Source organism: Eurytemora carolleeae, unplaced genomic scaffold (assembly GCF_000591075.1).
Source record: "Eurytemora carolleeae unplaced genomic scaffold, Eaff_2.0 scaffold353, whole genome shotgun sequence".
Lineage (NCBI taxonomy): Eukaryota > Metazoa > Arthropoda > Copepoda > Calanoida > Temoridae > Eurytemora > Eurytemora carolleeae.
This window is the reverse complement of record NW_019396252.1, coordinates 1-13610: the sequence shown is the minus strand read 5'-3', so window position 1 is coordinate 13610 and position 13610 is coordinate 1. Positions and strand designations below refer to the sequence as shown.

Sequence of the window (13610 nt, the reverse complement as noted above, 5' to 3'; positions counted from 1 at the left end):
AGCGCTGCGCCCACGGGTTAGGTTAAGTTATGACAGTTTCTTTTACTTCGGGTTAGGTTAAGACACTTTCTGGGCCGAGCGCTGCGGCTAGGATTTAATCTCGATCTACAAATGTCACCCCCCCCTTAATCATGCTTTTATTTAAGCGCGGCAGTGAAGTCTTCCCCACCTCGCACACTCGAAGGTTGGAGTTTAGCGTCTGCCCACAAGGCAAGTTTATTCAATTCTATCTGATTGAAAAATGTGCGAATTTTATTTATGAAAATACGTGAAAAATGAAAGGAGCCAGGAATAAAATGTCACTGATTTGCCTCGGAACAAATAAGAAACTTTCTATACCCGAGATCATGAAATTACACGTAAAATTGTGGGATAAAAATTCTCTCAAAATTGAATAAAGTTGTTTTTATTATAAACAAATTTAGAGTTCAAAAGTTTTGATTTGACCTCAGACCTTAATTTTCTTGAATGTGCCCACTTCTGCCTCAGAAATACTTCTGTGTAGTATTGAAACCTGTTTCCAAAATATCACATCTTTATCAAAGCTCTCAAATTTACTATCAAATGTAAAAATATTGAGGTTTTTTATCACAGAGTGGAAGCATAGGGGGGAGGTTAAAGAGAAGATACAACTATTATTCAATTTAATATTGAATTCTGACAAAATAGCTTTTTTTAATATGTGTTTGATAAAAATAAAATATAATGATATTGTTCCTGGTCGAGCCTGGGGAAAAACTTGTACAAAAATTTCAGCATCGGTTTCTGAGTCATTATATACAGAACATTCCCATTACTCGGGTCAATGATCGGTAACCTAAAGTATTTTCATATAAAAAAATTAAATTTTTCAATTGACCCAAAAGTAAAGAATTGAATGCTTGATTCACAACGATACCCTTTAAATATTCTCATTTTTCTATCAATAATAAAATTTTTAATTCTGTGGATTTCCTACTTTATCACTTCTTCTTTTTTACAGAGACATGATATCAGAATTTAGAATGATCAATGTTTTAGTAAGAAAACAAGAACAATTCCCATTTTTACTCATCATGAGGTTTTAAAGAGTAACATTGTGAATGCAACTCTTCAAATACTATGTCACTTGAAAATACGGCAAAATACCCGTTAATAAAATACTTTTTAATCCACCTATGTATTTTGTTTCTGATGAGTACGGATGCTGCATCAAATAGACTGGAGTCAGGATACATGTGCAGCACATTACTAAAAATAGACTAGAGTCAGGATACATGTTCAGCACATTACTAAAGAAAGACTAGAGTCAGTATACATGTGCAGCACATTACTAAAAAATAATGAAAGATATTTTCGGGATAGATTATATAGATATTAAATATATAGGGAGTTGATAACAACAACAATTTCTTTAAATCTTCAAAAATAATATTTCCGGTGGGAGGGGGGTGGGGGGATATTTCTTTTCATTGTTTTGAATACAAGACTTTTTTCGCACCCCCTTTCCTATAACAGTTACAGTTTTTCACTGTTGCAATGAAATGTATCTCAATTTCTTTACTTTTCTCGATCCTTATGCTATGACCCCATGAACCATTCAGAGATAAGGAAAATTTTGAAAATATCTTTTCCCGTTGATTTCTTGCTTCTTTGGTCTTTGATCTCAATCCGTGGATTATTTAAGCACTGATTCGTCTATATATTTACTTTGCTTGTCTGGGTATCTGTTCGCATCCAATAAACGTCAAAACGGATGAACTGATTGATTGGGCCCAAATTTTGTGTAGGAACTCTCACTGACCCCAAGGAAGGTTTATGGTTGCTCAGAATTTAAAAAAAATTGTCTCCAAAATGTTTCATGGTTGTAAATTTTAATAAAAACATTAAAACAGTTTTGTTTTAAATTCACATTGTAAACAGAGAAGATGCTCGCAGATAGAGCCACAATTCAAAGTTACAAGAGAAGCTGATATAGAAAACTCTTTGCTCATATTTATTAGGGTGACCCATTATGCAGGATGTCAGTTATCACAGGAATTTTATTTTAATGCTCTTAGAAGTGGTCGTGCAAGGCCATTGCAGATCGCAAAAAAGTCTACATAGCTGAAAAATATACGCCTGGAACTTATCATGTTACATATCATTTTTCTTCATAATTGTAAAAAAGATTAAATCCATTGAAATTTTTGAAAAATTTCAAAAATTGACCTAGTTATGAACCTCAATAAGATGTTTTTTTTTCCGAAAAACAAGCAATTTTGACGGGTTTTTTTTTTGCCTAGCTCAGTCAATTTTTCAATTTTTTCAAAAAGTTCTATGTATTTAATATTTTTAGAAAATTACGAAGAAAATGAAATATGACATGATAAATTCAAGAAATAGTTTTTTTCAGCCATGTAGACTTTTTGCGATCTGGACAGGCCTTGCGCGACAACTTCCCATTGACCTAGATAAAAAAAATTCCTGTGATAACTGACATCATACAGAACAAATGTTAGACTGTTAAGTTTTTGTGGAATATCAGACTGCAAAATGGGTCACCCTAATATATATATATGTTGTATATAAGTTAGCTATAGCTGGCCAAACGAATATACAAAATTGGCTGAAATTTTTGGTGGGTAACATCGATTTTTTTCAAATTAAAATTTTTTTTCTTTAATATTTGTATTTTTAAAAGTGTTTCCAAAATTCCACGGGCAACGCCAAGCACATCAGCTAGTAGTATATATACCTCTCAAGTTCCTCTGAAGACACAACCTTGACGTCACAAAGCCTGAGTTCCTCGAAGGCCTGCATCTCCTCCCCCGGCCCATTGTAATACTTCTGCAGTATCCTGACATGGGAATATGTTTAGGGGAACATCAAGGGCGGGGTAGGATAATTTTTTATAAATGGGGGGGGGGAGGGGTGAAAAATTTTACTTTAAGAGCCATGTTTTAACTATTTTCTATAATTTTCCACTAAAATCATATTTTCAACAAATCAGCGAAGAAACCCCTATAAAAACGCATACCTTCTACCTAGCTTCTGGGAAACAAAAAAACTATTTTCATACACCCCTAATGTGTATTATTTCAAAAATCTTTCTGTAGTTTCAAGTGACCCTTAATTTCTCGAGTCGCATACTCGTCTTACACCGGCGACCTATAGATTTAATCTAGGAAACAATTGGAAAAAAACGTCGTTTTCTGAATTAAAATAAGCCGAATTTTGTAAACTAATTTTTTTAGTTTAGCAAGGACAAAGATAGAAGGGTCCAGTAATGAATCGGACATACCACTCTGTGATTAACTGATTCAGGAAATATGGCGGGAAAAATGAATTTTGTCAAGTTTTAAAAATCACTAAATATATATATCTATATAAATAAAGTTGTAATCTCTGTTTCTGCCTGTCTTTTCCGATCATAACTCAAGAACCCCATGACCAATTTGCCTCAAATTTTGATTGTTGGGGAACTCGGAAGACTCACGGGAATGTTCTTTGTTTGGTTTGACATTCTAAGTTGAGAGGGTCGTCTTCAATAAAAAATTAAATAAAACCGTTCGGGTAAACGGCGGGAGTAACTTTTAGCAAACTTGGCAGCGCTGGGTTCCCAAGCTAGTATTATATTATTTTGTCTATGACTTCAAAACAGGTGTTTGAAGTTTGCAGTTGTATATTTTACACAAAAACAAATTTATAGAATGGAGGGGGGGGGGGGGAGAATGGAATAAAATCTTGTGAAAGCTTAAAATATTTAGTACCAATGAAATTTTTCAATGCTTTTATTATTTAATTAATACCTAATCTCTGCAAATAAAATAACCCTATGCAATTAAATTGTGCAATTTATGTGTTTTCATTCAGTGATCATTAATTATCACTTATCAGAATGAAAGTATAACAGTCCTCTGCTTAGAAACTTTCGTAAGTTTTTTCAATGTTAATTAAACGCTGAACATAAGCCTTAAGCATTTTATTGATATAAATTACATATTATTTAATAGTTGTAGCCTTTACAAATTGCACCATTGTTAATATACAAATTTGTTTGTATTAAAATATAATTTCCTTTAAGTATAGTTTATAGTTGGGGTTGAGTCGTATGGAACTATGCACAATTGGATTAAGTTCAGTTTTTACTTCAGAGAACAGTAAGATTTAAGAAAGCCTAAAAATGAGTCACCTAATGAAGTCTGTTATTGTAAGCATGCCAATGAACTGTTGTCTCACTGAGTCCCAAAGAGGACAGGCGCGTACCCCTAAAAGTCATTGCAGTGAAGAACAAATTACGAGTCAGCTGCACAAATTTAATCGTCGAATCTTTGTAAAGGGGATGGTGGAGTTGGCACATTTGATGTAGGGGGGGGGGGCCCTGCCTTCATTTTTGGTTCAAATCTTCCAATTTTNATTATTATATGAATAAAATGTTATAAGAAGATTGTTGTGTTTCAAGTGATATGTGTATATTATTATATAATTATTATATGAATAAAATGTTATAAGAAGATTGTTGTGTTTCAAGTGATATGTGTATATTATTATATAATTATTATATGAATAAAATGTTATAAGAAGATTGTTGTGTTTCAAGTGATATGTGTATATTATTATATTATTATTATATGAATAAAATGTTATAAGAAGATTGTTGTGTTTCAAGTGATATGTGTATATTATTATATAATTATTATATGAATAAAATGTTATAAGAAGATTGTTGTGTTTCAAGTGATATGTGTATATTATTATATTTTTTACATTTCTTATTCCAAATCCTTAACATGATTCTGTTAAAAGCAGTGCTTAGGATCCGGATCCGTTGGATCCGCAATATTTAGGCTTTCTGGATCCGGATCCAGATTCAAGGAGCAAACTCTATCAAATCTGTTAAAAAAATTTTGTGTTCTCAAAACTCAAATCTTTGCTGTTGAAAAAAGGGATATTATCTTTAATACCTTTTTTTAAACTGAATTATCAAGTTTTATCTAGAAAATAAGCAACAACAAAAAAGAAGAGAAATAATTTGAATAATCTACTTGTCAAAAAATATTCATGACCTGGATCCAGAACCGGATTTGTTTAAACAAATGAGTAGAGATGTTTAAGCGTGAACATACAAAGAAAACTAGAAATCTGTGGAATTGAAAGACGACTTTGGACTAAAGTTATGACTTAAAGTAGTCCAATGAGAATGAGCCAGGGGAATTGTATACTGTGCAATGATGCATTGTACATGCATCCATTTAACAGGGTATTTTAAGTTACTTAGTAAAACTAATAGCTTTACAACGACAAAAAAATGCTTTAAATGCCGTCTTCCTTTCTAGTTTCCGGCCCTCACTGTAGAAAATTGACTTTTATAACATTTTAGTCATGCTTCAATGAAACCTGGTCCAATTAGAAACAGAAAAATTTGTGGAGATCGTCCGTTTTTTAAGAAACTCAATTGTTTAACATGTTTTAAACTTTTTTAACGTCTTTTACCTTTAAGAAAGCTGTAATTAACCCTAGCTCCATATTGATATAAAAAATAAAAATGTTTTTCGTCATGACCTCTGGAGGAACTAGTTTGCCCGTTTGTCTGTTTTGAAGACTCAAAAAAGATTAGTTCTAATACATAAGCGTTCGCCTTACAATAATTCAATATATTGCTATCTTAATTCTGAGTGGTTATCCTTTTTTCTTAGAAGCGGGGGAAAAACAGTTAATAAATATAGCCCGTTGTGTACGAATATCCACAAAGGGGAAAAACAGTTGAAAAATATAGCCCGCTGTGTACGGATATCCAAACAGGGGGAAAACAGTTAAAAAATATAGCCCGTTGTGTACGGATATCCACACAGGGGAAAACAGTTAAAAAATATAGCCCGTTGTGTACGGATATCAACACAGTGGGAAAACAGTTAAAAAATATAGCCCGTTGTGTACGGATATCTAGACAGGGGGAAAACAGTTAAAAAATATATCCCGTTGTGTACAGATATCCAAACAGGGGGAAAACAGTTAAAAAATATAGCCCGTTGTGTACGGATATCTAGACAGGGGGAAAACAGTTAAAAAATATAGCCGGTTGTGTACGGATATCCACACAGAGTGAAAACAGTTAAAAATATACCCCGTTGTGTACGGATATCCACACAGGGGGAAAACAGTTAAAAAATATACCCCGTTGTGTACGGATATCCACACAGGGGGAAAACAGTTAAGAAATATACCCCGTTGTGTACGGATATCCACACAATCAGCTTTTTAAACCACACTGTGAGGACTGAAAAATGTTTCCAGCCAAGTTTAAAAAAAAGTTAATCCTTAAAAAATGTAACTTGCAATTATTTTTAGCTCGTTACTGAAGAATGCTTTATTACATTGCCCAATCAAAATTGTAAATTTTTTAAATTATAAATCATAGAAAAACATAATTTTTTGTTACCTGTGTCTACCATAGCATAGAAAGCTCTTTTTACGATTAGCCTGGTATCCAAAACAACTAAATATATTTAATGATAAGGGGGGGGGGGCACGAAACGTATTACTCTCCGGAAAATTTAAACAGTGTAAAACAAAACTAAGCATTGTTGCAGGAAGAGTAAATTTTGCACGCAAACTCAACATGCATTTTATGGTTCTGAACGAATCTGAGCAAAAGTCTGTACGCACTTAACATCAAAAATTGCAAGTTTCACATCCAAATAGCATGAGATACATCAAACTATAGCAAAATTGGGACAAGGAATTCATTTCCGAAGTCAAAATGGACATTTGAGCATTCTGACCGGCGCGGTAGTAGCCAGCTATTACATTATAGGTCATCTTAGTACATATTTTACAGGTTTTATGTCGATTTATAGGTAAAAGGTTACGAGGAAATCGCGCGCATTTTTGTTCAGATCCGTTCAAAACCATATAATGAATGTAATTTACATATTTTTGAGTTTGCATGCAAAAAATCGGCTTCCTAGGACAATATGTTTATACTGTTTTAATTTGCCGGAGAGTAATACGTTTCGTGCCCCCTCCCAATTTTTTAAATATTCCTTTATTTTTTTTTAATTTGGAACTTATAAAAATTTCACAAAATTGATCGCGAAGAATCAGTTGTTTTGGACTGATGCTTGCACTTAAAACGCAATTTTGGAAATCAGAGAGAACGGAAAATAATTCTTTTCTTTTTTAATCAATGTTACAGACGTTTATTATCTAGTAAATGGTTTTGAAAAATGTTATTTTTATATTTTAAAAGCACTTAAACATGACTGCTATAAATATACATTTGATTGTCTGTCCATTTGTACCCAATAAATGCCAACAACCTTTTTGTGGGACCTCGAATGACCCCAAGGAAGGTTTATGCAATATACATCAGATAAAAAAATTTGCCTAAATAATTTGGATATTTCAAAATCCAAGAACAAAAAATTAATAAATCTGCGAAAATTTTTTGTTTTTGATTGATAATTTAAAAAGAGAAAATGCTGGGGATAGAGCAACAATAAAAGATCAAAAAGAAGTGGCCTAGTAGTTTAAAAAAGCGGTCTAGCAAGAAAATTATGAAAATTACCTAGTTTAGCTGACGTAGGGATTAAATCGTAGCATTTATAACATTTGAAGAAGTTTAATATATCTTCATCGCTGGACGGCCCATCTTTACTGAATGCAGCTGAAAAAAGGAAAATAATATATTTTAAAAGAAAACATCAAACAGAAGTTTGGCAGGTCAAACTGACAGACAAAAGTTCAAATAAAGGAAATAAGTTCATTAAGAATACATTTCAGATTCAAAAGGAGAAAAATTAAGATTCATAGGGGCAAATTTTAGTAGGACAAAAGTTGAAAAAGAAAAATTTTCAGAAAGACACAAGATCATAAGGATAAAAGTTAAGATAGAAAAAGTCTGATGGACTAGAAGGACGGAAGATCAGAAGGACTAATGTTCAAAACCAAAGGGTAACAAGTTCATAGGAATATAAGTTTATATAGACTGTAAATTGTCCAGACTGGCAAACAGGTAGAAAAACTCGGGTTTGGAAATTAATTTCGATATATTTTATATCCTAAGAATGGTGGTATTGTCATTATATAGACTACTGAGAGGTCTATTTTTCTGAATCAAAGTGATTTTTGATGATTAAGAAGGATAAAATGAAAAATTGTCATCAAAAGGCAACTTTTTTCATTCGTATTGACACTTTCTACCTAAAAATTCATTTATTGTACTTTTAAAACCATTTACTTTCCCCAAATCTGCGAAAGAAACCCAGAAAAAAGTGCACGCGGGGGGAGAGGGGAGGGAAAATATAAATTCAGAAGGACTAATGTTCAAAGGGGATCATAGAACAAAAGTTCATAATGACTACAGGGAAATGTAACATAAAATTTTAAAAAACAAAATGATTTTTGATGATTAAGTGGGAAAAAAAAAATTAAAATTTGATACCAAAAGCCAAGTTTTTCAATATTTTTGATGCTTAAAAAAACATAACTTGTAAGGGACAACATGATATGTTAAAGGGGGAAATGATTTTTTGAAGAAAATATACACGCCTGTGAAGACAAAAGTGGGACAAAGGAGTTTGCGTGCTACCTAAAGGCTGGACTACAGGTGCGCCAGTAGAGTTCCTGAACAGTATAGCCGAGGAGGTTGACCCATGACCGGGAGCCTAATCAATCAATCAATCAATCAAATTAAATATATTATTCAAAACATGTTTTAATTAGGTAATCATGTATTTCATCAGTCAATCAGTTACACGAACTATCAGTTTATCAGTCTCCCAAGCTATCAGTTAATCAGTCACCGGAACTATCAGTCAATAGTCACCCAAACTATCAGTTAATCAGTCACCCGAGCTATCAACAAATCAGTCACCCAAACTATCAGTCAATCAGTCACATGAACTATCAATTAAGCAATTAACATTCTAAGGTTACTTCACTAAATCACTATTTGCTCAGTAAAAGATATTTGATTAGTGATTTTCATCGCAATTTTAAAGGAGACCCGGGAAAAAATAGACTATTTTAAAGTGGAAAATGACGAATTTAACTATTAACGATATAAAGGAGAAAATTAACTTATCAGGGAAAAATTCACTATTTTAATGGAAAAATTAATTGTAAAAAGGGGAAAGCTAATTTCTTAAAAATGGAGATAAATAAACTATTTTAAGAGGAACTATTTTTCAGGGAGAAATTAACTTCCTCAGGGGAAAATTAAAGGACAAAAAATTGACCATTATAAAGGAAAATTAAGTATTTACAGGGGAAAACTATTTTTTCCGGGGTAAAACACTTTCAGGGAAAAATTTACTATTTTGAGAGAAAATTACTATCTTCAGAGGAAAAATTGACTATTTAAAGGGAAAAATTGACTAATTATAGGGGAAAATTATTTATCTTATGGGGAAATTCATTTATTTACATGGGAAATTTTAGGGGAAAAATTATTCATTCATTATTTAAAGTGAAAAAGGATAAATTTAAATAATAAAGTTTCTCACCTTGGAGGTCTCTGTGATGGAAAGAGAGCGTGTTCTTGAAACTCGTGGGTGGTACATAGCTCTGTTGTACCCATTCTACACAGTACAACAATATTTAGTTAATAGTATTAATAAATATCATTTATATACCCATACTAGTAAGGTACAATATTTAGTATGTAGTATTTGTACATAGCTATTATATACCCATTCTACACAGTACAACATTAGGACATGGTATTAATACATAGCTCATATATACACATTCTACTCAGTGCACTATTTAGTAAATAGTATGAATATATAGCTATTATATACCCATTTTACACAGTACAATACTTAGTACATAGTATTAATACACAGCTCTTATATAATTTTTCTACACAGTACAACAATATATAGTACATAGTATTTGTTCATAGTTATAAATTTATGGTGCCCATTATACGCAGTACAACAATATAAGATTAGAACCCACCAATAGTTTAAGTGTAGGACTGGGAGTGGGTAGGGATCAGATTAGAACCTACCAATGGTTTAACAAGTGTAAGACTGGGGTGGGTAGGGATCAGATTAGAACCTACCAATGGTTTAACAAGTGTAGGACTGGGGGTGGGTAGGGATCAGATTAGTACCTACCAATGGTTTAACAAGTGTAGGACTGGGGGTGGGTAGGGATCTACAGGAGTCCGACAGCTCTATTGGAAATATTTCCTGCAACTGGATTTACAACGTTGTCTTCTTGAATACTACTTTTCAATCAGGTTAAAAATGAAAATTAAAGAATTGACCCCCCCCCCCCTCCCCATCACCTGCCTCCCTCTTTTCTTCATTTTCACCGGGGTTCAATAAAAATATCTTTTTAGAGATCAACAGTTAGAATTTAAAATTAATTGGTTGGTTCTTACAAGCCTTTAACAAAAGATTTTATAATCTTTCCCTTTAAATACATGCTGTTTGACTAGTTTCTCAGTAAAAATGAATAATAGTGAATATATGTATGAGTCGGTTTAATTTAAAGGCAGTTGTCTAAAGGAGTTACGCGCGCTTGTCGCGTTGAATTACAAGAAAAAGAGAATAGTTTTTATTTTAGGGTTAGTGTAGCAAAAGGTGTGTAAACAAGATATTCTGTAAAATTGCAGTACGTTGTACATTTTTAATGATTTAATGTTGTAAACTTATATATAATGACATTATTCGTAGAGACCGTGATTCCATTGAATACTTAACATGATTAGCTTAAATCATGCGACATAATTGTATCCGCTAAGGTTCTCTTTGAAACATACGAGCAAAGGTTGTGCCTTGATAATTAGTGTACACCTCTACGGCTTGTTTAATAGCCCGGCTTGTAACCTTGTGTGGCATTAAGAGCATAGTAAGCTTGCAAGATAGCTAAGGTTCTCTTTGAAACATATGAGTGAAGGTTGTGCCTTAATAATTGGTATAAAAGGATACGGCGTGTGTCCTTGTGAGGCATTTAGAGCATAGTACACTTGTGTCCTTGTGTGGCATTTAGAACCTTAGATTTAGTCCTGGTTAATTGTGGTATTGGATAGATCTGGATAGATACATCTCGAGTAAATTGTTATGGATTAAGTATTTGCTATATTAGGTAACGTTAAGACAGTTTCTGGGCCGAGCGCTGCAGCTAGGACTGACTAAGAGGCCGAGCGCTGAGGCTAGAACAGGCTCTATCTCTGTCCTGTAATTCAATGCGGCATGGGAGTAACTCCTTTGGGTTTCTGTCCAATTTATAAGTTCTTAAAAGGTACTTTAGACGTAATTTCAAATGACTGTCAATTTATAACGTCGCTATTCTTAAAACCTGAAGAGCTGGAAATCGTCGGTTTCCTTTCTTGAGAAGTATTGATTTCAGTTAATTTTCCAAACGTTCATTTTTATAGAGAAACTAAGATTTCAAATTATCCATATTAGCTACAGAGAAAAAAATAACAATCTAATTCGTCTGACATAGGTTTAAATTTGACATTGCACATTTTAATGAAGACTTCCGTGCTGAGTTCACACAGTACGCTTATGCACATTTTTCATACGGCTTTTCACTGAAAATTTTAGAGACATACGCACTGGGGTTTATATCCATGATCATTGATCAGGCTAAGGTTTATAGGGTACTGTTGTGAATCAGGGATATTCCTCTCTATATGGAAGGTCAATTGAAGTCCTAAATGGACTGTAAGTGTAATTTCATGTGTTTTCAACTATAAGTTGGCCCACAGTTCTTATTTTCAAATTATTCACCAAATAATTTTTTAATAAATCCTCTAGCAATAATTCTAATTGACCAAATTTGTTTATATTATCAGTAAAAAAAAATTATGAAAATTTAAGTTTTCAAGAGCAAAGTTATTCCTTATCGCAGCTGTCGCTTTGCGGCATTCTCGTCTGTCAATTGTTAAATTATCTGAAATAAATATTATTATTTCAAAACTCGAATTCTAAGTAGAATTTTAAGAAATATGTTCATAAATTTAACCTAGCCATTGGGGCAATATTCTGAATAGTGGATTTTTTACCACCAGGGTTAACGCATTTCTTCTAATAAAAAGGTTGGCATTTTAATGTTGTCTTTGATGAACATTATTTATTTTCTTAATTTTAAAACTAAGAATGTTAAAAATTATGGATTACGAATAACTTTCTAATCAAAATTTTTCCAATTTGACCGGATTTTTTCTTGTCTTGTAAGCAGTGAGTTGCTACAAAAAAATAGGCCGATCGGTTCAGTCGAAACAAAAATATATAGATGTAGCTATTTATATACTTCAATGAAGGTATAATAGAACTGTATTGATAGTTTATATGGAAGGGAGGGGAGGAGGTGGTTTCTTGAATGTACAGATTTAAGAAAAATTTCCAGAGGGAGGGGGGGGGGGTAAACGGATTATTCAAGGTAAATACCTCACCCCCCACCCCTCCTAGCAACAACCTGCAGTTATTGTTGACTCCTTTATTGAATGAAGTTCCTCCCCTCCGGTCCACATGAAACTAACAAAATCTAAATATGTCCTGCATGCTGCATCGGAAAAATTTTGATCAAGAAAAAATCAACATAAGCTTATTAAATCTTTAGAATCTCAATATTAAAAAAATTATATAATTGAAAATGAAAAAATACAAATGAAAGGAAATCTTATTGTATAACTGGGTTCGAGAAAATAAGTAATTATTTTTGACTATGACATCTGAATCATCGTGCCCCCCCCCATCTATTTATCGGGGGTGGGAACACAGTTAGGAGTGGGGGGATGAGATGCTTATCAGATTGCAAAGGAGAAATAAGTAAAACCAAACAACCTTTGACAACAGGCCATAAGATCTAGATTTCCATAAAATAAAATTTTATTAAATAAATTTTTTCATGACCTTGAAATCGGCTTGTCTTACAAGCAAACATGAATGTGTTAATCTTTACGCAACTTTTTGTTCAGATAAGAACTATGCAATATTTTGCAACATGAACTAATGTGTGTAAAAATTATAGTAAAGAATTTCAATCCCCCCCCCTCCTCCTTGACCCTCAACTAAAAAAATAACACAAGTTTATTTTGTTTTAAGTTGTGGTAATTGTTTACACAAAGAAATTTTTGTTCATAAAAAAATGATATAATTTAAACAAAAAATTAGAAATATTTAACTTTAGTCTATTTGTTTATTTAATTTTTTGATGAAAATATTAGGTTGTAGGGAACGTGTTTTAAATGAAAATTGCACACTTTTCAGGATAAGTGTGCGTCGAGTGTGTCATGATGAAAAAAACCTTATAAAAAGCTAATTAAATCTAAGATACTCACGCGAAATCTGAAACCAATAAAAAAGTTTAACTAAAAAAATAAACTGTAATTTTATATTTGAGTGTAGCTGTGTAAATCGTAAGATACGTATAAAATTCTAGAAATAGTACATCGTACAAAAAAAAGCTATCGATTTAAAGATAGTCAAATATTTTTAAGACATAATAAATGAAAAAAGAGGACCAAAGAACATATTTGTTAAACATCCTAGTTATTCTCTCTAAGTAATTCTATTTAAATTTAAAATAAAGCAAAAAATTCAGTTTTATTATTTTTTGATGATTTATATCCAAAAATGCATTTAATGATTTTGAAAGAGGGAGGGAAGGGAGATTTTTTAAGAGGA

The 13610-nt window shown here is 32.5% G+C and overlaps 1 protein-coding gene across 1 annotated transcript; it reads right to left on the bottom strand.

Moving 5' to 3' along the window:
• Positions 1 to 425: 425 nt before the first annotated feature.
• On the bottom strand, positions 426 to 11905 carry LOC111699397 (5'-AMP-activated protein kinase subunit gamma-1). Its single transcript, XM_023470071.1, has 11 exons — positions 11823 to 11905; positions 10086 to 10166; positions 9468 to 9542; positions 8552 to 8627; positions 7529 to 7627; positions 6401 to 6457; positions 4154 to 4229; positions 2717 to 2818; positions 1156 to 1230; positions 718 to 817; positions 426 to 514 (listed from the first exon to the last, which is right to left on the bottom strand). Exons 1-11 carry the CDS (start codon positions 11847 to 11849, stop codon positions 449 to 451), a joined length of 834 nt encoding a protein of 277 aa, XP_023325839.1. The 5' UTR covers positions 11850 to 11905; the 3' UTR covers positions 426 to 448.
• Positions 11906 to 13610: the final 1705 nt, after the last annotated feature.